The following is a 27,036-nucleotide window of genomic DNA, read 5'->3' on the forward strand; positions in this document are numbered from 1 at the left end:
TCCCTGCACCTCCATCTCTGCAGCCCGACGCGCGGGGAAAGGGTTAAGCCAGGGGCGGCGCCTGGTCAGGGCGGGGCGGAGGCGAGGGGCTGGGATCCCAGAGAAGGGGCGCGCGGGCTTGGGGTGGGGGGCGGCGCGCACACCGGAGACCCAGCGAGCGGCCCGCCGCCGGGCCGGCGGAGGCGGGGCCGCACGGGGTTCCCCCACCCGTACCCGGAATCTAAGCCGCGGAGAAGCCCGGGAGCTCTGGCCGGCAGAAGGAAGTGCTCGGTGACCCCCGTCTCCGCCCCGATCCCGCCCCAGGCCAGCAGACTTGGGGAACCGCTGGACTCTGCCTGGGACACCGGAGCCTCCAGTTCTCGGGCGGCCGGGCGTTCCCTACGAGCGAGCGCCGAGGGACCTCCTCCAACCCGCGCAACTTCCCGCTTTTCACCTGGGACCGGCGGAGCGAGCTGCGGACTTAGGCGCGGGCAGTGCTGGGCAGGGCGCCCCACCGCGGGGCCGCCCGTTGGGGCGAGGGGACTTGTCCCTTTGCCCCCCGGCCGCTCCGCGGGGATGGCGCCTCCGGCTGAGTGACGGGAGCCGCGTGCAGGACTTCCCCTCCTGGACCTCCGGCCTTCGCGGGGCAAGATGTACGAGAGTGTGGAAGTCGGGGGGCTCGCCCCCGCCCCTAACCCCTTCCTGGTGGTGGACTTTTATAACCAGAACCGGGCCTGTTTGCTCCCAGAGAAGGGGCTCCCTGCTCCAGGTCCCTACTCCACCCCGCTCCGGACTCCGCTTTGGAATGGCTCAAACCACTGTACGTACCGGTCGGTCTCCACTGTGCTACCGTAGGAGCTGGGGTGCGGGTGGCGGCGGGGGCCTCCCTACCCCTCACTTTCTGTCCGTCTGTCTCGCCGTAACTCGGTTGTCCTAGCTGGACAGTCGCCCTCCACCCAGTGACCCTGGCGCGCTACCATGTAGGTTTCAGTAACTTGGAGCGTTCCTTCTCCCGGAGACCTGAAATTCCAGCCTCTGGCCCCCCATTTCCATCTTCTTGGTTAGGATCCCATAGCTCCACAGCCTGCTGGAGGGTGGGGTAAAGCTTCTGGCTGTGGGCTTGTCTGTTCCGAAGAGGAGGGGCCACCTCCCCAGATCCCACCCCGTCAAAGCCTGGGGAGACCCCTCTCCCTCGCGGCAGCTGCTGTCCCCAGCCCCTGCTCTTGACGCCCAGTAGCGGGTGGTAGGGGACTGCTCCCCCTGTCTTTGGTGTTGATAGTGGGGTGTGTCTGAAAGGGACTTCAGCAGACAGTTGCTGGCCTGGGCACCCCTTACACTTTGAGAGGCAACTAGTCCATCTTAAGGGCAGGTCTGGCCCCGGCCACCTGGCTGGCGGGGCGCGCTTAAATGCTGGGAACAGGGGAAGAAGCTGGTGTGAAGAATTTTCTTAATTTTCATCCCGGTTGTTCCTAGGGGATGTTTGATTTTTAAGCGCCGAGAGGAGGGGTCCTCTGGCATTGAGAATGCATCTCCACCCGTCATGGGTCCTTTTGTTACCTTGTCTAGGGAAATAGGGCCAGGCTTTGTGCTGTTAAGAGGGACAGCTGATGTGAACCTTGATGTCCTGGCAGCTGAGCACCCTCTCTGGTTCAGTTGGGTTCAGGCTCTGCTGTGAGGGAGGGTGCTGTTCACACCCAGGACCTGTGCGCATGCCCCAGGGTGCACACCTGGGCATGTTTATGCCCAGCTGTGAGGTAGTGTGTGTTAGTTAGATGGTAGGGAGCTGGTGCTAGGACGTTGTTAGATGGCTCAAGTTTCATCTCCCACTCTGCTATGGGATTGGTTCTTCCCAGGAGGCTCCTCCACCTTCCCATACCTGCTGCCACACTTCTGCATGCCAGGGAGCAAGGGAAGATGGGGTCTCTCTAGGCCCACCACAGGTTTTCTCAACCCGTGGGTCATGACCCCTTGCAGGGGGGAGGGGGCGGGAGGGGTCGAATGGCCCTTTCACAGGGGTCTCATATCAGATCTCATTCATGTTACGATTCAGAACAGTAGCAAAGAAAACCATGTTATGGTTGGGGGGGTCAACACAACTGGAGGAACTGTATTAAAGGGTTGTGAATTAGGAAGGTTGAGAGCCACTGGCCTCACATGTTGGGGAAGGCCGGAGCAGAAAAGGATTTGCCCACCCACAACAATGACAGCTCTTTCAGAGACACCTCTTCCTATTGTCTTGCCCCCTGACCTTTGCCTCGAAGGCAGATTCAGCTGTTAGGTTTTAGGCTAGGAGGGTAATCATTGGCTTTGGAAAAAAGCAGTGAAAAGTAGCATCAGGTCCCTTCCCATTATCCCAGCCCTGTAAGAAGGAGCGGCCCGTGGGGGGAAATAATTGGTCTGAGACCGAGGCTCCCCTCTCCATTGCGCTGCGGGACCTCAGCTCCTGGAGTCTCTTCCTCCAGCCCTCTAGGACAGCTGAGCTCGTCTTGGCCCAGAACTTAAGGGAGGAGGCTAGTAGAGAACAGGAGACAGCCCATTCGGGGAGCCTCCTTTCCCCCTCCTTTCTCCAGCCACTGGACGTGGGGAAGTGGAGACCTGTCTGCACACAGAAGCTGCTGTGGGATATTGGTGTGGCCTGAGTTGGCGTTCACCAGCCTTCACTCTTCATGGAGGCTGTTGAGTTGCTCTGCCGGCCTTGGTAAGGACCTGGAGTCCTGGGTGACCACTGGAGCTCTGCTAGTGGGGCCCTTTGGTGTATGGAGACTGGTGCCTGGAGTCACCCTAGATAGACGTCTTGGAGAATACTACCCCCTGGCCTGCAGCAACCGGGGGAAGAGAACAGGTTGGCCGTGGGTGGAGACCTGCTGGGTACCGTGCGGCCTTGGGGACTTTGCTTTCCTCCCACAGCCCCCATTTCGGTACACTAGAGGACGAGGGGTGCACAGGATGTGGCTCCCCATCTGTCCCCCACGAGTCTCTGCAGCTCACGCCTCCGCCCGCTTCCAGACGTCCAAGAATGTGAAGCACGTGGATGCCCGTAGTGGGGGGATGGGAGAGATGCTTATCTTCGACGGACCGCTAAGTTGGGGCCTTGCATTGAGCTTTCCGGCTCTGCTGCCCCCAGGGCCACCCTCACCTTCCCCCCATGAGGAGAAAAGGCAAGACTAGGGCCCCAAGCCCCCTCCCCATCTCTCCCTCGGGGCTGTGAAGGGAGCTGCAGAGAGGGCGCCAGCTGGATTGGGAGGGGAGCCGCTGGCCAGAGGCCCAGCTGATTTCCTGCAGATCTCCTTCAGGAAACTGGCCCCTTGCGCGAGCCTGCGAACGGCTCTGGGGCGTGGGGCCCCGCGCCGTGTGTGCGCCCGCCCAGGAGGGGAGCTGGGGAGGGGCACCCTGGCAGCGGTGGCGAGAGAGGACGCCGGGCTTCCTGGGCCGTTTCCAGCCTTTGGCTGCTCGCTGGAACTTTGAGCTGAGGTCTGGTCCTTCTCCAGCCCCAGCCTTTCTGCAGGAAGTGGAGAGATTTGTGGGCTGGGGCCTCAAGGGAGGGTGGCTGGTGGGGTGGGGCCAGGCCAAGGTAGTCCCGTCCCGTCCCCCCCACACACACACCTGCTCACGCTGCACTGTAACTGTGTCCTAACTCAGCAGAGGCTGAGAAGACCCACACTTATGGCTTGGTCTTGACACTGGCCTCCCTAGGCTGCTGGCTGGAGGCCTGGGGAAGTGGGATTTGAATTAGAAACGCAGAGCTGGAAACCTCCCGAGTTGAGTTACCTGGGTGACAGGTGAGGGCGGGGCGCAGATGGAACTACAGCCTCAGAGGTCACCCACCAGCCAGATGCTGGGGGTGGTCTGAGTAGAGGCCTCACCCAGCCCCCACCCCTCCTAGGGTCATGTCCAGCATCTTGCCAAAAACAGATTTTAAAAGCACAGCTCTTTAATCTCCATAAACAACTTTCTGGACTTTGCCTTAACTCTAGATTTCTCTGAGCCTTTGCCTCTCTGGTCTGTCCTTGGCCTTTTGCTCTTCACTCTGGTTGTGTTTCTCTCTCTCCTCTCTGCTCGCGCTCTCTCTCTCTCTCTCTCTCTCTGCCCCTCCCCCTGTGCCTGCCTGCCTCCCTCCCCTCGGCCCTGAACCCCAGATCTCCTTCAGACCTCCTTTCCCTCCAATTTGGCTTAGTTGGGAGGTTGGGACTGGAGGGTGGGGGTAGGGGGAGGTGGACAGGTCCAGGGCAAAGGGTGGGTTAGGAAGAGGGAAGGGGAGGTCAGTGCCTTCTTCCTGTGCTTGTTGGAATGCCGACCAGGATTGGAGGCCAGCCCCCCCCCCCCCCCGCTTGTCCTTGACGCCCCCTAAGACTGGATTGTCCATTGTTACTGTTTTTACGTCTTGGAAAAAGTTAGCCCGACAAAGGGTTCCTTTGTGGCTGGCCCCTTCGCCTCCTGGCCTCACCCAGGCCCCCCAAACCCCCCCCCCCAGCAGCTGTTCTCAGGCCTGCCTGTTTGATTTGCTTGTCAGGCCTCCCGAGAAGGAAGTGGGGTGAAAAGCCAGGGCAGGGCAGTTCTGTGTAGGTATGAGGAGCGGATTGCTGCAGGTCAGTCTACACCTTATGGGGGTGTAGACATAGCTAAGTCCTTTTCCTGTAGGATGGTCTCTGGTTAGGGAAGGGGACATGGGTTACAGAAATGCTGGTTGGTCAGGCTGATGTCCAGGCCCAAGTAGGAGCCAGGAAAAGCCAAGACCATTGGCATAGTTCCCTGGTATGTTTGCAGGTAACGAGGGAGGGTGGTAGTATGCAGCCAGGTTCCAGTGTCCCCAGATGTCCTAGCCTACCTCTCTGCCTGGGCTTTGCAGTCACAGGAGTCAGTCACAACATGACACAAGCAGGTAAATGCTTGGGCACAGGAACCATGCACACCTCCATGCACTTACTAGGGTACAGATGGAGTTAGGTGGGACTCTTGAGTATGTGGGGAAGCAGATTATCACCCATCCTTGACTCTGTAGAAATGGATGTGATAAAGGAGGTTGCTGGAGGGCTCTGGGAATCTGGGATAGTCTCTGCCATAGTTATCTGTCCTACTGTATCTCCAGTGGCCCAGGCTCTGGGCACAGCCAACTCTCACCCAAGTAGCCATGTTCTGTCTGGGCCAGTGGGCATAGAGCCAGGCACAGAGCTTTTGCTTGGGTGGACTGCCCCTGCCGGCTAGGTCACCCTTCCTGGCTGCCCTCTTGGAGCTCAATAACAGTGGAGGGGTAGTAACCCGGATGTAGTATTTAGGCCAGACAGATGGAGCATTGATAGGAACAGACCCTTTTTGTCACACTGTCTCCCCACAGACACCGGGCATCCAAAGTGATAGGCTTCCAGGGGCCATGGGCTCTTCTGTCTCCAGGAGGCTCCCCTGTCTCTCTCAGGGAGTGCTCTCCAGCTTTGCCCCTGCATCTGATTCTTCCTGTGTGGGGCGGCCTGGGACCCCACCTTAGCCAGGGGATTGTTTGGGTGGGGGAGGGGCTCTAGCTGCTGTCGGAGGGAGAGCGGAAGCAGAAGGGGCCAGGGAGTGGCCAGCTTTGAATATCCTGTTGACCTCTGTTTCCTCTGCTTTCAGTCTGTCCTTCCCTCCCTCTTCATTAAGCCTTAACTCCTTCTGAACTTGGGGGAGCTCTGGCTAGGGTGCTATTTGTTTTAGGGCTTTGAAATCAACCTCATTCCCTCACCCTCCAATTATAGCTGTGTGCATATGTGTGTGCACATGCATGCGTGCATGCGTGCGTGTGCGGCGCGCGCGTGCATGTGTGAAATCTGGAATGTGAAGATGGGTCCCGGGGACATAGGAGCCATGGGGGCCTATGGATATTTAACTGTCAGCCTCCTCCTGCTGTCTGGCTGGCGAGGACCAAATTTGCAGAGACCATCACTGCCCAGGCTTTGAATCTTGCGCTTAGTGGCGAGGTTGGATTACTTGGGGCAGGGTGGACAGGGTGCCGAGGTTAGCGACCTGGGTCTCTGACTCTCCTCCTTCTCTTCTAGCTATCGAGACCCAGAGCAGCAGTTCCGAAGAGATAGTGCCCAGCCCCCCCTCGCCACCGCCTCTGCCCCGCATCTACAAGCCTTGCTTTGTCTGTCAGGACAAGTCATCAGGCTACCATTATGGGGTCAGCGCCTGTGAAGGCTGCAAGGTGAGTGGAGGGCTGCGTGGGGGACAGTCTTGGGTAGGTAAACAGGATGCCCCCACTCTTGTGTCCTCAGGATGCAGGGGTGTTAGCAAAGCCGCCCACCTTTGCTTCGTCAGCAACTGTGGAGGAGGAAGACATCTCGAGCAAGACCTACTCCGTCAATGAGCAGCCCCCCTCCTGCCATGCTCTCCTTGTCTCTAGCCTCTGGCTGGCAGGGTATACACTGGCCCTGCCGCTGTTGCCCAGGTTGCCATGGTGAGCTGGCTGCTTCCAGGCTCTTGGCTGGGGACCCAGGAGGCCTGCCCCCAGTGGCCTTGCCTGAAGCCTTCTATGGCAGCCTTGTGGGAGACAGCACCCTGCCTTGGCTCCCTTCAGGTGTCCAGGCTGTGGGCTCCCTAGTGGCCGCTGGGTTTCCTGCTTTCTTAGTCATGCTGGTCTCCAGGCACGCGTGTGGCTGAACCTTCCTGGCTGCTCTGGTCCGGATGTCTTCCCTACCTAATAGCAAAGCCTCTGCTTCAGTTTCTTCCTTCAGAGATAAGGGCCTAGAATCTGTACATCCTCAGTACTGGGGCTCTTGGCCCTGGAATCTCAGCCTGGAATAGCCATCCCCAGGTGTGAGATCAAGGTCAAGGGTAGTGTGAGACTCTGTGTGCTGGTCACATCGGGCTGGTCCTGTCTTATCACTGCCTAGTCACTGTGTTTCTGTGCTAACTTAGCTTGTATTGAAGAACCCTGGACAACCTGGCTGCTCTGGGACTGTCCAGTGTGCATGTCTAGTTGGTGAATGTCTTGTTGTCTCGCTCACAAGTGTGAGTGACTTGAGTGTGCACAGTCCTTTCTCAGCCTCATGAGTGTACATGACTGTGCACAGTCTCTTCTCAGTTTCACAAGTGTATGTGATTGTGCACAGACCCTTCTCAGCCTCATGAGTGTGCATGAGTGTGCACATGGTCCCTTCTCAGCCTCACGAGTGTGCATGAGTGTGCACATGGTCTCTTCTCAGCCTCACGAGTGTGCATGGCTGTCTATGCACATGGTCCCATCTCAGCCTCACGAGTGTGCATGGCTGTCTATGCACATGGTCCCTTCTCAGCCTCACGAGTGTGCATGAGTGTGCACATGGTCCCTTCTCAGCTTCCTCAGCTGTCTTCTTTTGGTCTTTTGAGACAGACTCTCTCTATTATGCAGCCCTGGCTGTCCTGGAACTCGCTCTGTACCCGATGTGACCAGCACACACAGAGTCTCACACTACCCTTGACCTTGATCTCACACCTGGGGATGGCTATTCCAGGCTGAGATTCCAGGGCCAAGAGCCCCAGTACTGAGGATGTACAGATTCTAGGCCCTTACCTCTGAAGGAAGAAACTGAAGCAGAGGCTTTGCGATTAGGTAGAACTCACAGAGATCTGCCTGCCTGTGCCTCCCAAGTGCCGGGATCAAAGGCATGTGCCACCATACCTAGCTTCGGCCTGCTGTTTTCCTTGCTGTTTCCTGAGTCCCGGGCACTTGTTTCCCATCTCCAGCCTTGTATGTCCGACCCCAGTCTCAGCCCTGAGTCCTTTTCTTTGAAAGGGAAGAGTCAGGATACAGAGGTGGAGGTTGGGGAAGACTCCTGGCCAGCCTGTGGGATAGAGACAGGCCTGGGTTCTCTCAAAGAGTATCCTTTCAGTGGAGTCGGCTCCACTTTCTCTACCTTCTTAGGAAGGCCATGGCAAAAGCTTGGGGGTAGCAGCTGGGCTGCTCCCACTGTGGGTGTGGGTACCCTGACTCCTTTCCCTCCATACCCAGGGCTTCTTCCGACGCAGTATCCAAAAGAACATGGTGTATACGTGTCACCGAGACAAGAACTGCATCATCAACAAGGTGACCCGGAACCGTTGCCAGTACTGCCGGCTTCAGAAATGCTTCGAAGTGGGCATGTCCAAGGAGTGTGAGTGTCGTAGGGCCAGGGGCCAAACCCCGCCCAGTGTGGGGCCTGCAGCGCTTCTGAAGGCCGGGGGTGGGGATGCTGGGTGCCTGTGTGCACATGCGGGAACATGTGTGCCGTGGTAGGCAGGCTTCTAGTTAAGGAGGATGCTTTGTAGATAACTACACGAACCTGTCTATGAGTCGGGCGGGCTCTGTGTCTGTATTTCAGCACAGAATGCACAGAATCATCCCATCAGCAAGTCCGGTTGTGTGCTTGCATGCTTGTGCATGGGTGCCTACCCCCAGGATACCTTTCTCCTGGGCTTTGCTTGACTTTGGGGTGTGGCTCAGTAGCATACCCCAGTCCCTTGTGTATCTTAGGGGAGGGGCCTGAACTTCAGAGGGTGTGAAGTTGGTATGTATGTGATGGGGGGGGGGGGCTGCCCTAGGACCCCTGAAGCCATTGTCTGGATGAGCCGGGAACTCAGATTTGGAAGAGAATTGGGCTTCTCAGATCCGGCAGGAACAGGGGTTTCCAGTTTGGGCCCAGCTGAGGCCCTGATGAAGGGAGGGACGGGGGAGGGCTGGACAGGGAGAGACCCTCTTGTGTTGAATCATGGGTGTTGCCGTGGTGACCAGTGATTGATGATGTCAGAGATAAATGACGCTGACAGACGCCTCCTTGTCTGCGTGGCCGTTGCCATGGAGCCTGAGCCTTGGGGGATGAGGTGGGGGAGGGGGGCTGCAGGACCCCCTCCAGGCCTTTGTGGGGAGGGGTGCAGGGAAAGATGGCTCTGACTAATATACAGCTAGAGCCCCAGCCAGGAGTAGAGGGCTGGACAGCCTGCTCCCTCCTGTCACCAAAGCCCGGAGTGCTGGCCCCACACTCAGCAAGTGGTGGCTGCCCTCTGCAGAGTCTGTGACAACTCGGGACGTGCAGGACAGACCTTTTGCTCAAAGGCTGTCGCTTCCTTCTCGCCTTGGCCCACCTTCCCTCTTTCCACTGCAGAAGGACAGGACGAGGGTGGGGGACCCCTCTCCTTCCCACCAACAGCCCCCCTTTCTCTCCCGCCTTCCCCTCTCCCTGGCTGCTCTGTGCCCCGGAGCTGAGCAGCTGCCATTTCAATAGAATTAAAGCTTCCGAATGATAAACGTCTTGTCACAGCTGCAATTTTCTCTTCCCAAATTATCCCCCCACTCTGCCTCTCCCTCTCCCTTCTCTCCCCTGCACTTTATTGAATTTGCAGAATCGACATGAGTGATCTCCAAATTATGCCAGCTCCCCCCCCAACCCCCATCCCCTCCCTGGACCCCCACCCCCACCCTTCCTTCCTTCCGCGTCAGCAGCCGCCACCGAGGCCCTGTGAGTGATTGTGTGTCTGGGATAATCGGCTGGTAACGACCCCATTGCTTCTTTAAAGCCGAGTGGTGTGTGCGGCTCAGCGCCCCCCGGTGATTTGTCAGCTCCCCAGCTAATGGGCCAAGAGATGCTTCCGCCAGGGCCCCCCCATTCTGTGGTTGGGGAACCCTAGTCCCTGCCTGCCCAGGGAACTGCTGCTTTGAGCCAGTCTCGGATCCCCCAGGGAGATTGCTGCCAGGAGGAGCTGGGACGCTAAGGATTCCTGGCAGGCCCAGAGTCCGCACGGACTCAGTGTGCATGCCAGCCAGTCTGGGCACATGTTCTTAGAGTGTGGGCTGGAGTAGGTGCGTGTGACAGGGCGCTCCACACTGGCCAAGGGCATTGTGTGCACGTGCGGCCGCAGCTGCAGTCATGGGCCTGGACTAGGATTTAAGATGAGTCTGGTAGATATGGAGGGCTAGTGTGGCACATTGCTGTGTGTGTGTGTGTGTGTGTGTGTGTGTGTGTGTGTGCGCGCGCGCGCGCCCACATACATCAGTCTGCCTGTCTGTGTCTGGTTGGTGGACAGCATGGGCTGGGCCTGCCCCGGATCTGCAGCTCTACTCTAACCCACCCATGCCCCCCACAGCGGTGCGAAATGATCGGAACAAAAAGAAGAAAGAGGTGCCCAAGCCGGAGTGCTCAGAGAGCTACACACTGTCGCCGGAGGTGGGGGAGCTCATCGAGAAGGTGCGCAAAGCGCACCAGGAAACCTTCCCGGCCCTCTGCCAGCTGGGCAAGTACACTACGGTATGCTGGCCAGTGGGGGTGCTGCCCACCCAGGGCCCCCTCTGCCACCCCTTCCTTTCTCCTAGCAGCTGTCTGGAAGCGAAGGCTGGGTGGAGGGCAGGCAGGGGACAGGCTGAAGCATGGGTGCCCTGGCTGGAGCCCTTACTGTCCCGGCCTCTCCCAGAACAACAGCTCAGAACAGCGCGTCTCTCTGGACATTGATCTCTGGGACAAGTTCAGTGAACTCTCCACCAAGTGCATCATTAAGACTGTGGAATTCGCCAAACAGCTTCCCGGCTTCACCACCCTCACCATCGCTGACCAGATCACCCTCCTCAAGGCTGCCTGCCTGGATATCCTGGTGAGAGTCTGCCCCAGCTCTGGCCATGCTGCTGTCCTCGGAGGGTCTATTCTCAGCCAAACAGCCACTTTCCTGAACCTTGCCAGGAGTCCAAATGCCCACTGTCCAAAGGGGCCACACTGTTCCTCTCCTGTGTCTGCCCGTCCACTCGGCCTCCCAGAGCTCAGGTGTGCGCCCGTTCACCTGATCACCCGGGCACCCGCTCATCAGCTCACACCCTGCCTGTCCGTTTCGTCCGTAGAAAGATTTACCTAGTCCCCTCTGATCTGGGTGTCAGGAGTCCAGAGGTGGACACACTGCCACCCTCTCGCCCAGTGGAGACGGTCAAGGAGGGTTAAGTGGATGTCGCATACTGATAGTGCTGGCCAGAAGTAGGGTGAGAGCTGGCCTGTCCCCTCCCTGTGGAGAGCAGTGTTGACTTCTGGGGCCCCAGAGAGGTCCTCTAATATTTGCGTCATGTGAAGGCCGTAGTTCCTGGGAGCAGGAAGCCAAAAGGCTGCTGCTGGTGGAGAGCCGGAGCACTTGGTGGCCCGAGTTGTGGGTGGAATACCAGGAACAGAACTGCCCAAGCCAAGGCTAGGAGGAGGCTTTCCTCTAACCCTTGGCCAGGGGTCAGTTCACCTCTTCCTTCAGACACATCCGGGGTGAAGAACCGAGGAGTATTATGTGCCTGTCCCCAGGGCACAGATGTGTGGGAGGCACCATCAGGAGCAAACTGTTCAGGCTGACAGTCCTGGGGACAGATATGCCTTGTTTCTTGCTGGCTGGAAACTCCTTTTCCTCCTGATTTCTCTATGAGGCGGCGGCATGGCCTAGATCTGCTACCCAGTGCGATGCTACGCGTGCATCTGTTTAAATTTAATTACAATCAGACTCAGTTCGGTCGCTTAGTTGCATTAGCCACATCTCAGGTGCTCAGGAGCCACATGGGGCTGGTGGCTACCGCGATGGATGGTGCAGACAGAGCCTTTCCATCATTGGAGAGAATTCTGTCAGCCAGCCAGCCATGCTCTGGCTGCCTGCCAGGGAGGTCTCTGGGGATGCTGGAGCTGGGGCCGGGGCAGGAGGGGTGTGTGTGTGTGTGTGTGTGTGTGTGTTGCGGGGGTGGGGGGAGTGCTCCAGTCTCCCAACCCATATATCCTCTGCACCCAGATTCTGCGAATCTGCACGCGGTACACGCCTGAACAAGACACAATGACCTTCTCAGACGGACTGACCCTGAACCGGACGCAGATGCACAATGCTGGCTTTGGCCCCCTCACCGACTTGGTTTTTGCCTTCGCCAACCAGCTGCTGCCCCTGGAGATGGACGATGCAGAGACTGGATTGCTCAGTGCCATCTGCCTCATCTGTGGAGGTGGGTGAGGTGTGGCCGCCTCTCAGGAGGTGTGCTGAGGCCAGGAGGGGCAGGTCCGGTCGCTGGGCGCACCAGTAAGGGTCTCAGGACTTGTTTTCTCCCAGGCAACAAACACTCTTCTCTAGGGTCAAGGATGAGACCCAGTTATTATCGGTTGTTATTTTATTGCTCTGCTTTCTCCATGTCACACTACTGTAGTCGTATCATAGTGATGATGGCTGGGGGTGGCGAGCTACTGGGAATTCCCTGCTTTGCATGTGGAGAGCTGCCCATGTTAGGGGGTGGGGTTCCCGTCTCCACCAACACAGCTGCTGTGGAGAGTTTTGAGCAGCCCACACCCCACTTCTTTTTAGAATTTAAAGGCTCTCTGCTGTCTGCCAGCCCAGAGACCCTCTCTGGCCTACCTTGTGGCCTGGTGTGTGTGTGTGAGCAGCCTTCTGCCCTCCGCGGCCTGGGCAGACCCGCCCCCAAGTGGCCATATCTGGGAATGCAGCTGTATACCTGGTTGGTGGAGTTGGCTAGGTGTGGGGGAAGGGGGGGGGGGCTCCTGCTCAGGGGCAGTTTTGTGATCAGATCGACAGGACCTGGAGCAGCCAGACAAGGTGGACATGCTGCAGGAGCCGCTCCTGGAGGCATTGAAGGTCTACGTCCGGAAACGGAGGCCCAACCGTCCCCACATGTTCCCCAAGATGCTGATGAAGATCACGGATCTCCGGAGCATCAGCGCCAAGGGTGAGTCTCCTTCACGTGGAGGGAGACCCACTCCGGACTGGCTTGGGACCTGCTGCCCACAGCCAAGCTGGCACCTCATGTCTTGGTGTCTCCGTGTGTCTTCCTCATCTGAACCTGGCTTGTCCCTGTCTATGTCTAGGCTGTGGCTCTTGCTGACACTTTTCCATGGTAGTTCAAGGTGTGCCTCTGTAACAGGTCGTGTGGGTGTAGTCTGTGAGCAGGCCCCTTGACAGCTCTGCCAGCTTTGAACCTCAGTTTCCTGTGAGGAAGGGGACAGTGATGACACTTGGCGGTGTCTGCTGTATAATCCATGACTTGAGGCACGGGGGACCACCCAGGGCCAAACCCAGACAAGCAGAAGCCTGGGGTCGGAATGCTTCACCCAGTGGCCACACTGTGGGCTCAAGAGAGCTGGCTTGTGTCAAGCAACTGAGCCCTGAGTGCTGTGTGTGGTAGATGCCTTGTGCATGCCACTGGTCCCCTCACCCTGTGGCCCTCCCTTCTGGGTGAGTCTCTGACCTTCACCTCCTTCCTCACAGGAGCCGAGCGAGTGATCACACTGAAGATGGAGATCCCTGGCTCCATGCCACCACTTATCCAGGAAATGCTGGAGAACTCTGAGGGCTTGGACACTCTAAGCGGACAGTCGGGGGGCGGAACACGAGATGGGGGTGGCCTGGCCCCCCCTCCGGGTAGCTGTAGCCCCAGCCTCAGCCCCAGCTCCCACAGAAGCAGCCCTGCCACCCAGTCTCCATGACCTCCACATGGACAGCCCTCACCCCTGCCCTGGCTTTCTCTGCCTTCCTACTGGCCACGTGACCCATCAGCCCTGCCCCCGCCTGGTCCTCCCAGACAGAACTGGGAACTTTCTGCGGGGACAGGAAGGAGGAGGCAGTTACTCTGTGGACAGAGGCCTGGACCCAAGGTGGACTGCCCTCTTCCGGCAGCCTGGGCTGGCATCGGGGCCAGGTGTCGAGCCCTGTGAGGACCTGGGCCTGAGCCCCTAAGCACCTTGCCACGTCTTCATCACCAGCAACCGCCGGGACCTGGCTCCCTGTTCTCTAAACTCAAGCCATTGCTCCCCAGTTGGGGAACTCCCCCTGCTTCAGATGGTGACAGAGGGGTGTCAGGGTGGGGGAGACCCCCTGTACATATCCTGCGTACCAACCCAGATATTAATTCTCGCTGGTTTTGTTTTTATTTTAATTTTTTTGTTTTGATTTTTTTTAATAAGAATTTTCATTTTAAGCACATTTATACTGAAGGAATTTGTGCTGTGTATTGGGGGAGCTGGATCTAGAGCTGAAGGGGGTGGGTCTGGGGATGGGCAGGGCTCTGAGGGCTCCCCTTCTCCCTTGTCCCAGTGGATGCTCCCCACCCCCAGCCTTTCCACCTCAGTTTTCTCTAATACTGTGAAATACTAACTTTCCAAGGCCGCCTTCTCATCCCTGTGCAGGGAGCAGCTCCCCTCCTGCCTCTGCCCAGCCACTGGGTGTGGGCATCTTGGGCAGCTACCCCGGGAGGAGGGGGTCCTGGCTTTTGGCTCCTCCCTCTGCCCACCAAGAACTAGGGGAGGGTAACCATAGGGTCCTTGGGGTGAGTAGCCTGTTACTCATCCTGCCCATCAGAGTTCACTTCATCCAAGCCCCAGCCCCACTGTGAAGGGGCTGGCTAAGGGGTCCAAGTTACCCCTGCCCCCAGCCTCATAGCCACCAGCACCCCATGGGGCCCTCCAACACACACACACACACACACACACACACACACACACACACACTTGGCCTGAGTTCCTTCATTTCCCTGGCCTACCCACAACCCCTCTTGCCCCTCACCCATGCCCCCTCCATGCCCCGCAGGACGGGACTCCAGGGGGTCCCCTCCCTCCCCCTATACCCCTGGGCTGGGGGAGCAGGCTTTACCTTGCCCTCCTGCCTGGGTGGGGTCTCACCCCGGAGCCCACTGGTGTACCTGTTACTGCTGGGTTTCCACTGAGATCTACTGGAGAAAGAATAAAGTTCTATTTATTCTACGATGCCTCTGCCTCTCTGCCTCCACCCTCTCCTCTCCCTGTCTGGGCAGGGGACTCGAGATGGGGGGCCTTTCCACAGGCTCTGGGCCCGAATGGCTCAGCACAAATTTCAAGTGCCAAGGGTGTAGCCAGTGTCTAATGCCCTGTGTCAGGTCCAGGTTTCTAGAGACCCTGAGATCTGAGATAGGCCCGATCTGGTAGTGCCCTCAGACTGGGGCCAGGGAGACTCTCGTCCACAGCAGAGGACTCTGACCGGGAAGGGGAGCAGAAGGAGAAATGGGGGCCTCCACAGTCTGAGAAAGGAAGCCAGGCGCTGGCCTCAGAGCCCCAAGACACTGACGTTAACCAGGAACAGACAAGTGGTTACAGACTTGACATTCACACAATCCTGGAGCTGAGCTCCTGGTTCCCTAACAGCAGGAGAGTGAGGAGCCCTGATAGGCATCAGTGGAGCTGGGAATGTGAGCTTTCTGCTCTTCACTGCTGAACATCTCAGCCCAGAGGCCACTGTCCTTGCCCAGGGTCACACAGTGGCAGGGGGGGGCGGGGGAATCAGCACTCAGGGTTTCTCCTTAAGCTAGGGTTCTTGACTGGGTTCTTGAGGCTCCAGAAACATTACACACCCCGAGGTTAGCAAGAGAGAGCGGAAGGGTTCTTTCCCTGGAGGCCCTAGCTATTTCTAGGTCAGCCACTAGGTGGCAGCAGCTGCTCACTTACCTCACTGTGTGTTGGGGGGGCGGGGCTTGGACCGTACCTTTTCCCTAGTAATTTTCTAACATGGTTACTTAGTTGAATAAATGTAACATACTTGTACATAGGCTCCCAAGAACCAATATATGCACCTGGGAGGCAGAGGCAGGAGAATTGCCCCAAGTTCAAGGTCAGCCTAGCCTGCAAACACAGCAAGTTCCAGGCTAGCTTGGGCTGGCTATATAGTAAAACTTTGCCCTAAAAACCAAAAAGGAGGTGGTTGTCACATGGCAGTGTAGAGCAGGAACAAAGAGAAGGGCAAGTTCAGTACATTGATAAATACCTTAAGCGACCCAGGAAGGGGCTGTATTAACAGTGCCAGAGTCCTTGTCCAGCATATGTCCTGGAATCCATCCGTCCTCAACACAAAACAAAACCCAGGAAAATTTGAGTGTGGGTAGATGTAAAAACTGACATATCAACGTCCAAAAAATAAAACGGAGAACGTTGTTTCACACACAAAATAGGTAAACTGACAATGTTATACAATTTTATTTTGTTTATGTGTCGGTGTGTCTTTGTGTGTGCAGATACCTCCAGAAGTTAGAAGATGGCGGGTCCCCTGGAGATGGGGTTAGGTGCAGCTGTGATTCTCCTGACGAGGGTGCTGGGAACTAAGCTTGAGTCCTCTGGAAGAACGATGCATTCTGAACTACCCAGCCAACTCCCCAGGCCCTCAAAGTGTAAATGCCCAGCAGGACATTCCAAACGTTGTGTGTGCTGAGATGGCTGAGCCCAGAAAGGAGCTTGCCACCATGCCTGGTAACCCGAGTTTGAGCCCCAGGACCCACGTGACAGAAGGAGAGAATGGGCTTCCACAGTTGTCCTCTGCCTCCACGCTCATATTGTGAACACTCTTACATATTATGTAACAAAATGTTTTTAAAGCTTGTGTGGTGATCTTGTATCTATTTGAAGTCTTCAACTTCTTTCTACCTTGATTTTTTGTTTGATAATTTCATACTTGCAGCTGGGTGGTGGTGGCGGCCTTTGTTCCCAGCACTCGGGAGGCAGAGGCAGGTGGATCTCTGAGTTTGAGGCCAGCCTGGTCTACAGAGTGAGTTCCAGGAAAGCCAGGGCTACAGAGAAACCCTGTCTCACAAAACAGAAAAACAAAAAGAGAGAATTTCATACTTGCATATAATGCATTTTGATAAAATCCACCCCATTCCCAGCCCTTTCAGCCCTTCCCTTACCCTCTCTCCCCCCTCCAACTTCAGGTGTTCTTTTTAAGAACCCACTGAGCTTACTTTGTGCTGCCTATATGAGCATGGGTGTAGGGTCACCTGCTGGAGCATCCCTGAAGAAAACTCACCCCCTCCCCAGGGAGCTAGGAACCCCAGCAAACTGAACCCCTCAGCTAGGGCTGGGACTCGGTGACCCTCCCTCCCCAACCCATGCTGGGATTTTCTCTGGATCGACTTGAGTCTGCCTTATCTTTTTGGCTGGGTCTCTCTCACTGAGCCTGAAACTCACAAATATGGCTAGACAGGCTGGCCAGCAAGCCACAGGAATCCCCCTGCCTCTGTATCCCAGCACAGGCATTGCAGGCATACACCAGTGGGCCCAGCATGTTTAGATAGATGCTGAAGATCTGAATGCAGATTCTTCTGCCCACATGCCAAACACTTTACCAGAGACTACACCATCTCCCCAGCACTTGTGACTTTTTTTTTTTTTTAAACTGTGAGATGATATCTTGAGGTTCCTAGTTCCTTTCCACAAAATGCTAACAGGATGTCATCACCATGACAATCTGGAAGAGACCCCTATTTTGATGAGGAACTTTTGACAATATCTTTCCTGTGGCTCGTCATGGGCTGTCTTTACTGATCCACAGTTCATCTCTGTGAAACAGTTTCACAAGCTGTGGCACCAATGAAAATTTTTTCCTTTCCTTTTTTGAGACAGGTTTCTCGACATATCCTTGACTGGTTTAGACTCTATGTCTGGACCTCTCCACCCGCTGTGTCTCCCAAGTTCTGGGACTAAAGGTGTGTGTCACCACATCTGGCCTTTTAAATTTGTTGTTGTTTTTGATTTTTGAGACAGGGTTTCTCTGTGAAACAGTCCTGGCTGTCCTGGAACTGGCTCTGTAATCCAGGATGGCTTCAAACTCACAGAGATTCTCCTGCTTCTGCCCACCGAGTGCTGGGATTAAAGTCGCCACCTTCTGGCCTTAAATTTTTTTTAAAAAATTCATTTATTTATTTATTTATTTATTTATTTATTTATTTGTTTATTTATTTGGATCGAACCCAGGGCCTTCTACCACTGAGCTAAATCCCCAACACCATTTTTTTTTTTTTTAAAGACACTGTCTCTCCATGTAACCTAGGTCTAGCAGTGACATTTTGGGTGGGATTTTTTTTTTCCTGTGAGAGTTTTTCCTGAGCACTCACAATGGTTAACAGCTATGTTCTATGTTGGTTTTGCTGTGTAACCCAGCCAAGCATGGAATTTGAGATTCTCCCGAATTAGCCTCTCAGAGTCTGAGATTACAGTTGTCTCTAGACCTAGCTCACTCCACTACACCCACCCCTCTGTTTTTGGACAGGGTCTCAGCTTTAAACTCACTATATAACTGAGGATGACCTTGCACTTACGATCTTCCCGCCCCCCACCCACTCCCCACTTGTGCTAGGATTACAACCATTTACCACCATTCCTGGGGATCAAGCCCACGGTTGGTTTCTTACACGCTCTACAAGCACTCCAGCAAACTGAATGCCCTCAGCAGCCTCTACTCTCTTTGGATGCTCCTAATGCCTCCTTGAAGACTGGCAATGGCCCTTGGGGGCAGACGCACCCCTAGCTGAGAAGCTCCGTGGTGCCGTGGCCAGTCTTCCCTAAGGAGGGACTCAGAGGCCTTTCCCCAATGAGACTTCATGGGTGAGTACTCCCCCACCCCAGCAGGAAGTAGGTGGGGTCTGGGGGCCATTAGGTGGCTAGTCACAATCAGAACTTAGCAGCAGCTCATGTCTGGGTGTGAGAGTGAGTGTGGAGAAGGTGAGGCCGCAGAGGCCGGGGCAGGGGGAGCAGGGGCAGGATTCAACCTGGAAGGAGGATTGAAGCTGGTAAGACAGGTCTTTCCATGGAGCTAGCAGGACCTGAACAGAGGCTGTGGGGGAGGGCGCTCTAGACACAGCTGACCCTGGGCACCTTCTGCAGGGCCACAAGAAGGGCACACACGGGAGACAGTGACACAAGTGACCGAGGAGCTGAAGATGGGCGGGGCGGCGGCAGCTGGTAGAGGTGGCCCCACCGGGTGCTAGAGCCAGCCATGGCTCGGGACAGCGAAGGAAGACAGAACTGGTTCTAGGCTGTTGGTCACCCCCACCACACAGCTACTGCTCGCTCAACTCCAGCCACATTAGTCTCTTTGGTGGCTCTGGCACATCTCCACCTCAGGGCTCCGGCACTTGCCACCTCAAGGCTTTTCTCGGAAACAGCTCCGTGACTGACCCCTGCAGTGTCACCTCCTGAGGGACATCACTCTCCCCTTGTCTTTTTGTGATGTCTTTCCCACCAGAGTTGCAGCCCAACAGCCCAACCTCTGGATCAGTGCTGCGTGTGGCAGCCACTAAGCCACGTGTGCTGAATGGGCCGGCTTGCACTGGCTTGTACTCTACGTGTAAAGCACACTCAAGACTTGTGTGAGAGAAAGAATGGCAAGTATCTCTGTAATGCTTCTGAGCACTGACGATTCATGGAACCGGAACTGGTTTGGGTAAGGCGGGTTAAAGAAAATACTGCTGATATCAGTCTCAGCTGTTTCCTTTCGCTTTTTTTAATGGCTAAAGGAAAATGGGAATTACATTGTAAATTGGACGCAGTGGCACAGGCCTTTAATCCCAGCACTTGGGAGACAGAGGCAGGCAGATCTTAGTGATTTCAAGGCCAGCCTGGTCTACATAGTGAGTTCCAGGACAGCCTGGGCTATGTAGAGAGAATCTGTCTTGAAAACCAAAACCAACCAAACAAACAAAATTACATTGTGCCTCACGTACAATTGTACTGAATGGTGCTGACCTTGAACCAGTAGTATTGGTTGAGTGACTTATCCTTGGAAAACGGCTGGACGCCCACATCTGTGCTTGTGTGGAGGGGTCCAGGCTGAGGCCAGACATGTCCACCGGGAGCGTAGACATGAGCGTAGTGATGCTGTGGGCCCTGACAACTCTTCATTTTCTCTCCCCAAATAGCTACTATATGCCATGCCCAGGAGACAGTGCAACCAACCATCCAGCAGAAGGGCTGGGGTACGGGGTACCTGACTCCAGCTTGGGGCAAGGAAAGCCCCTGCTGGGGGGTGCTTGATTTCTTCCAGTGAGACCAAAGGCAAAGGCAGGCAGCGGTGGTCAGAGCTTCAGAGTGTGAGACTACCTGAGAGCATGTCTAAAGCTGGCATCAGAAGTGGGCACGGTGTTTGTTGGGGACAGAACTTTAGCCTGGTGTGACAGATGGCAGTGGCGGAGGAGGCCTAGCCAAGGCAGTGCAGGAAGCCTGGGGGAAGGGCTGGTTGTACCCCAAGGACAGGGATCTCCCAAGGGCTAAGTAAGGCTTGGTAGAAAGCCCTCAGGAGGGGGATGGGTACATGAAGGACAGAGGGAGGCAATTTGGGGTGTGGTGACTAAAGGCAGGGCCTGGGCAACAGATCTGAAAGAGTCTGAGGTGCTTGTCAGGATTGATCCCTTGGTCCTGGTGAATTCAGCGTGGCCACCCAGGCGATGAAGGAGGAAGGCGGGTGAGGTGAGGACAGGAAGGGATGAAGTCTGGGCTGGAGAGACTGCTCAGCAGTTTAGAGCACTGGCTGCTCTTCCAGAGGACCCGGGTTCAATTCCCAGCAGCCACATGGCAGCTCACAACTGTCTGGAACTCCAGTTCCAGGGGATCCAGCAATGCACATAAACTAAAATTAAATAAAATCTTTGAAGAAAAAAGGAGGGGGGTGACGTAGCCATGAGGCAACTCTTTCAAAGTCTGTGCTAGAAGGACTAGTTGCCGGGGCTGGGAATTTAGCTCAGTGGTAGAGCGCTTGCCTAGCAAGTGCAAAGCTCTGGGTTCGATCCTCAGCTCCGACAAAAAAAAAAAAAAAAAAAAAAAAAAAAAAGGTTAGAAGGACTAGTTGTAAGGGAATGGGGACCTAGGGACCTATCTGTCTGGGGGGGGGGGGGCAGCTTTCCCTAAGGATGGCAAGGCCTCAACCATGTTTGTTTACAGACTCGGCAGGTGGGAAGAGTGAAGAGGTAAGCCAAAAGAACACCACTGCCTGTCTTTATGCCCTCAGAGGTGGCAGGGTTAGATCAGGAGGGAGGAAGCCATTATGGCTACCACTAGCATTGGGTTCTGGTAGTGAATGACAGTGTTAGCAGATGCACACACAGAATGTGTGTGTACAGGTGTGTACACAAAGCTTACGCAGGATGCCTGCATCCATGCACGCACACTGAGCCCCCAAGGACATCCATGGGCGTGTCTGTGCACACATGCACGAACACAGGTCTGTACCTCCTGTTACTTGGAAGGTGTATGCTTGTGTGCACGTGCATGTGTAGACCCCTCAGAGGGGGGTACACATGCAAGCACACACACAGCCCACAGGGCTTTAATGTGCACGAGCAACCAACCCACCTCAGCGTATCCAGGTGTGCATGTATGTGTGCACAGAGCGCCCACAGAGAAGTGGGCTTCTCTGAACAAGCAGGGGACCTGGGAATGCTGCCATCACTGCTGATTTCACCCCCTCCCCCCATACAACAATCAGGTCACCCACTGCCCTTGGCCCGTTCGCTTCCTCTCAAGGCTCCTGGCATCCTCCCTTTCCGGCTGGGAACACAGCACAGAGCAGCCTCCCTGATGCAAAGCGGCCCCAGCACGCTGCGGCCAGGCCATCAGCCGCTAGGAAGTGCGACGCCACCCCGACCCGAACCCCGGCCGTCCCTCATCTTCTGCTGGGGGGCGGGAGGTCCCCTCTGCTCATCTTCAGCTCAGGCAGGGTCCTAGGCGGTCTCGCGGGAGCCACTTCTCGCTTCTGCCTCCAGCGACCCCGGTGCTGAAGGTTCGGCCTGGGACCTCGCCGCTAGATGGCCAGGTCCTGACGCACGGTGGCCAGCGACGCCTTGCTGTGACCGCTGCCGCCCTCGCCCTCGCTGTCGCCGGCCGGTGCGCGGTGAGCGTAGGCGGGCGGGCCGAAGGGGTCGGGGTCCGCCCGCTGCTGGGAAGGCAGAGCCGGCGGGGGCGGGGGCGGGGGCGGCTTGGCGCGCTGGCGACCTTTCCAGAGCAGGTGGCCCAGCTCGGCCACGCTGAGCAGCGCCGAGAGCAGCCCGACGGCGAAGTAGAAGACCACGAAGACGGTCTTCTCGGTGGGCCGGCTCACGAAGCAGTCGACGGTGTGCGGGCAAGGCGGGCCGGCGCACGCGTAGTGCGGGGCCACGCGGAAGCCGTAGAGCAGCGCCTGGCCACCCAGGAAGGCCAGCTCGGCGAGCAGGCGCAGAGCCACGCTCAGCAGGTAGCAGCGGCGCGCGCGGCGGGCGCGCAGGGCGCACGGGGCGCACGGGGCCTCGGGACGCCCGCGCGTGCACGCCGTGGCCGGCTGCGCCCCTCCCGCCTCCTTGCTGGCCTGGTGCATGGAGTAGATGACGAACAGCACCGGCGGCGCCGACAAGAGCAAGATGTGGAAGAGCCAGAAGCGGTAGTGGGACACCGGGAAGGCGCGGTCGTAGCAGGTCTGGCGACAGCCGGGCTGCAGCGTGTTACACACGAACTCCTCCTGCTCGTCCTCGAACACGGCACCTCCCACCGTGGCCAGCACCAGGATGCGGAAGATCAGCATGATCACCAGCCAGAGGCGACCCACGAGCGGCGACTGCAGCTGCACCGCGTCCAGCAGGGAGCCTAGGAACGCCCACTCCCCCATGACGCTGGGGACAAGGGAGAGGGGTAGTCAGAGGCTGGCATGGACCAGACCCCTGCCCCTCCGCGCCCGCCCCAGTCTCTAACCTTGGAGGGCACCAGGGGTCAGAGATTTTGGGGGGTTCCGTGAGTTAATGTCTGAGTGTGAGGATAGTAGGTGAGTCCATCCTCGGCTATGGAGTCCCTTCATCGGGGCGTAGAGAGGTGTTGAGGAGGGATTCCTCCCCACCCCCGCCCGGGCCTGCCTGGCTAGATCCTACGAGCTCTCAGATTCTAGGCTCTTCTGCCGGGCCAGCCAGCCTTTGCCTGGCTCTTGGCGCCAGGATGATTTCCAGGAGCGAGAGCGGCTGCTGGAGTCCGGAATTCCTCCTTCCATTTGAGACTCCTGGGAGCAAGGGGAGGGCCAGGCCGGGTGAGCCCCCACCGCCTCCTTTCTCTCCCTCCTCACCGTGAGAACTCCTTTCGGCTTTGCAGGCTGACCCAGAAGCCTGTTCTCAGGAATCTCCCGCGGCTGATCCTCCCTTTCCTCTCCTACCTCCAGCCAAGGGGAATGGGAACAGCCCCCTCGCACCTCCTCCCTGAAGGCGGCGGTTGTCAAGCTGACACACGGAACACACCATGTCCCCGCAGACCCTTGGTGGCCTCTAGATCCTCACTTACCCCGCAGGGGCCTGTGCTTAGAGCCGAGCGCAGGACCTTGGGAGACAGCTGGGACCTGTCCCTCGTGGTCCCTCCTTCATTTTCCTTTTCGGATTTGGCTGGGATGGATGACAGGACGGGATGGCCGAGAGGGGCTAGCTCTCCCCCTTCTCTTAAAGGGACAGGGTGACCCTGCTGCCTGGCTCCACCCTGGGAGCAGACCCAGGGCCACACCCCTTGCTGGGTTCTTCCAGCCCTCTCTTTCATCCTTCAGCCCCCATGCCCATCCCACAGTCAGGTCTCCATCTGGTGATGGTCTGAGGTTGACTAGAACACCTTCTATTGAGGGAGCTAGGGGAATCATGAACCCTTCCCCTGACAGACTCCCCAAACTGAGGACTAGGTCCACACAACTGACTGACCCCTTTTGAAGGAGCCAGAGGCAGATATCCCAGTTTTGGGGAGGCAGCAAACATCTGATGGCTTTTGGCTCAGGCTCTACTACACTCCGCCTTGGATGAGCCATTTGGGTTGTCTGGGTCAGGAGCTCTGGGTTGGTCACCAAGGTCCATCCTTTTTTGTTTGCCCTGAGACGAAGTCTCACTGTGTAGTTCAAGCTGGCCTGGAGCCTACTATATAGGCCAGGCTGCCTCAGTTGATCCTCCTGCCTCAGCCTCCCAAGTGTCAGGACATTAGGGATGTACCACCACACCCAGCTGCCCATCTTCATGTTCAGGTCTCAACTATGTGACAGAAACCCAAAGCCCCAAGCCTGGAGGATGTGGAGAGTGGCTGGCTGGCTCCCGTGGTTAAGCAAAGGCTCTGGTCTCTCCAGCAGTTTCTAGATTGCCTGTGGGGAGCATGGCACTTCATAAGGTCAGAACTTCTACCAAGGGTTCTCCATTGAGTGTCTCCCAACATCTAGGAGCTGGGATATGCTGCCAACGTAATTAGGAAGATCCCTGAGAGGGGACCTGAGTGGCGAGGAGGAGGTAGTCCAGGTTGAGATGTTTTCTTTGTTCTAGCACAGTGGTTCACTCTTCAGCACTCAGGTGGGGGGCACTGTTCACAGCTGGGTAAACAGAGACTTAGCGAGTTGTCACCCATGTGCAGTCAGTGAATGGCAGACCCTGGCCTCACACTCAGCCGGAATAGTTTTCTGGAGCGCATGCTCATAGCATGCCAGGGAACTGTCCTCTAGCCGGGCTGGACTTCCCCAGGGTCTTGTGGGGGCTGAGGGGCCAGCACTGGAGGAAGGCTATGCTTGTTCCTGTGAAGGGGAAGGTCAGTGAGTCCTCATGTCCTCTGTGCTATGGGTCAGTCACAAAGACCTGTGTGGGTTTCTGTCTGTTAACAGGGGGTCCCTAATGGAAAATGCGTTCTTTCCCATTGGCTCAGTCAGGGGTCTGTCCCAGCCTGGAAAAACTTTTGGTTAACTCCAGCTTGGGTGTGCCCTTGGATATTTCCATCCTCCTACAGGGTCCCTTAGAAATAGGCCTGGGGGTGGGGGTGCTACCCTGGATAAAATCCAAGCACATAGCACGTGCTGGAGCCCCACATTCTGAAAACAGGATGTGAGGTGGGGCACTGTTGACCTCTGCCACTGGCTTCTGGCAGAGCTGTTGCCCTGTCCTCAGCCCTGGAGGCTCAGGGTCACGTCTCATCTCTCCTAGCTGTCCCTGATGGTCCCAGCCTGGAAAAAGCCCACCAGACCCCACCCTACCCCACCCTGTGTGCCTGAAGGTGTGGAGAAGTGCCACAGTGGTGGTGAGGGTGGGACAGGAGGCAGAGGGCCCTTGGTCACCCTGCCCTGTCCCCCGCTAGCTCCTAATGCCAGAGGAGACTCTAGAGTAATCTGCAGGACCCAGTCCCCTGCCCAGATAGCACTGGGCAGCCTGGGAGGTGTTGCTGACAATCCCCAGAACTGGCGGCACTGGCCCTTCCTGGCCCTGCTTGAAGAAGGACTGGGCTGAGAGGGTCCTTCCCTGTTTGTGTCTCAGACACCTCCATCTGGCTATCGGGCTGTGGAGCCACAGTCCTGTATCAGTCACACATGGACATACACCAGGGCATGTACATGTTTGTATCTAGGAAGTTCCTAACAGTGCTGAACCTGATACATGGCGGCACACTGAAAATGAAATAAGCCACCCACGGCTGTATAAAACCATCATTCCTGGCCACGACGAGCCTGTCGGCTCAGTGGTATTACTGCATTTGAACTTGATTCCTACTTCCTCTCCCTCTCTGCCTCCCTCCTTGGCACCAGCCGTTAGTTTGTCTGTTCAGCTAAGCATGTAAACAGGTACAGCAGCGGGAGTTGGGGTGCTACCTTTTATGTCACACCTAGCACCCAGAACACTTGGAGCCATGGAAGATGCTCTGAACTATCCACTGGGTGGATAAAGGGCAGCATGCTTGGAGTATCCCTGTCCCCTGCCAGATGCTCACCCCATCTCCTGGGCTTCGGTCCAGTAAGCGTGCCATTCAGTATCAGATTAGCACACCAAATGTGCAGGTCTGGGCAGAAGGCCGGCTCCCAAGGGGGGTCAGGGGTTTGGGTGGGGAAGGGGTGAGTGTTCCCCAGTTCTTCTGTAGCTACTGTCCAACCTGCACAGCTCCTGAGCCTTTGGCCCCTTTCCACAGCCTAACGTCCCCTCCTCCCAGGGTACCTCATGATTGACCTTGGCTTCCACACTCTGCAGTGCTGGAAGTTCTTAGAGTTAGAACCCACTCCCTCTCCTGCCAGGATACCTCCTTTGGCTCTGGAATTTTCCTTTTTCTTTCTATTTCTTTTTCTTTCTTTCTTTCTTTCTTTCTTTCTTTCTCTCTCTCTCCCTCCCTCCCTCCCTCCCTCCCTCTCTTCCTCTCCTCTCCCTCTCTCTTTCTTTCTTTTTTTTTTTTTTTTTTTTTTTTTTGTGAGACAAGGTTTCTCTGTGTGGCCCTGGCTGTCCTGGAACTTGCTTTGTAGACCAGGCTGGCCTCGATCTCACACATCTCCTGCCTCTGCCCCCCTAGTGCTGGGATTAAAGGTGTATGTATGTACACCTGCTGGCTCCGGAATTCTTTCCTATTTGGTTTGGCTGTAGCAGCAAGAATGCCAACCAACGGCTTAGTTAACCAGGAAGCTAGTGTCTTCCTTACTTAGAGGGCAGAGGACTGCACCGCCATGCAGTAGACACCTCACCTAAACCCTGCCCACACAGTGTCTCAGAGAGTCCAGGACTGCCCTGTGTCCATTCTTCTGACACATCTTTAGCCAGAATGGGCTCCTATGTCCACTCTTACGGGCAAATGGAGGATGGGAAATGTGTTTTAGGGGACTGTACACTCAGGAGGGGGGAATATAGTTCTCAGACTCATGGGTCTGCTGGTGTTGGCTTTCCACACTGGAGCTGGCACTGGGGTCACTTGGTGTCCCCAGTCTCTGTCCTCACCAGCTGAGGAGGAGTCACCTTGTTCTAGACCCTTCCAAACCACTGCACTTCTGGGCCTTTCTTCATGTGCAGCCGAAGGCCCCAACCCCTCTACCTCATGACCTCCAGTGGAAGCTCCACCTCTCTCATCCCTTCATGCACCATGCTGGGGATGCAGCCTCATCACAAGGCCTCATCCCAGTGACCAGCGAGCTTAGAGATTGGAGGTAGTGCTCTGAGATTGGGGTGAGGAAGGGCTTGAATGTTTCCTTTCCTAAGATTTAAAAAAAAAATGTTTTAAGGCCAGGTGATGACACACACCTTTAATCCCAGCACTCCAGAGGCAGAGGCAGGTGGATCTCTGTGAGTTCGAGGCCAGCCTGGGCTACAGAGTGAGTTCCAGGACAGGCTCCAAAACTACACAGAGAAACCCTGTCTCGAAAAACAAAACAAAACAAACAAAAAAAAAATCCCCAAAAATGAAAAAACAAACACAAAACAAAACAAAACAACAACAAACAAGAAATCTTGCAGAGGACCCGGGTTTGGTTTCTAGCACCCACATGTCAACTCACAACCATCTGTAACCCCAGTTCCAGGGATCCAATGCCTTCTGTCTTCCTCGGACAGAACACCCAGACACATAAAATTTA

General features: G+C 56.4%; 2 protein-coding genes across 4 annotated transcripts in view; one reads left to right on the forward strand and one right to left on the reverse strand.

Moving 5' to 3' along the window:
• The window catches only part of Rara (retinoic acid receptor alpha), a 46,616-nt gene extending 31,953 nt beyond the window's left edge, over positions 1 to 14,663 (forward strand). For 2 of the 3 annotated variants that reach the window (XM_036197324.1, XM_036197325.1), the window contains exons 3-9: positions 6,003 to 6,151; positions 7,937 to 8,078; positions 10,045 to 10,205; positions 10,369 to 10,545; positions 11,698 to 11,902; positions 12,476 to 12,634; positions 13,174 to 14,663. In XM_036197324.1, the coding sequence (XP_036053217.1) occupies positions 6,003 to 6,151; positions 7,937 to 8,078; positions 10,045 to 10,205; positions 10,369 to 10,545; positions 11,698 to 11,902; positions 12,476 to 12,634; positions 13,174 to 13,391 (1,211 nt within the window). In that variant the 3' untranslated portion in view covers positions 13,392 to 14,663. Of the gene's footprint in view, positions 1 to 141; positions 800 to 6,002; positions 6,152 to 7,936; positions 8,079 to 10,044; positions 10,206 to 10,368; positions 10,546 to 11,697; positions 11,903 to 12,475; positions 12,635 to 13,173 lie in introns of those variants that run through there. The other variant, XM_036197326.1, reaches the window with a different exon arrangement.
• A 5,878-nt stretch (positions 14,664 to 20,541) lies between these two features.
• Positions 20,542 to 23,074, reverse strand: Gjd3 (gap junction protein delta 3). Its single transcript, XM_036197258.1, has 2 exons — positions 22,989 to 23,074; positions 20,542 to 22,336 (listed from the first exon to the last, which is right to left on the reverse strand). Exon 2 carries the CDS (start codon positions 22,330 to 22,332, stop codon positions 21,496 to 21,498), a length of 837 nt encoding a protein of 278 aa, XP_036053151.1. The 5' UTR covers positions 22,333 to 22,336; positions 22,989 to 23,074; the 3' UTR covers positions 20,542 to 21,495.
• Between the last annotated feature and the right edge of the window lie 3,962 nt (positions 23,075 to 27,036).

This window comes from Onychomys torridus, chromosome 8 (genome assembly GCF_903995425.1).
Source record: "Onychomys torridus chromosome 8, mOncTor1.1, whole genome shotgun sequence".
NCBI classification, from domain to species: domain Eukaryota; kingdom Metazoa; phylum Chordata; class Mammalia; order Rodentia; family Cricetidae; genus Onychomys; species Onychomys torridus.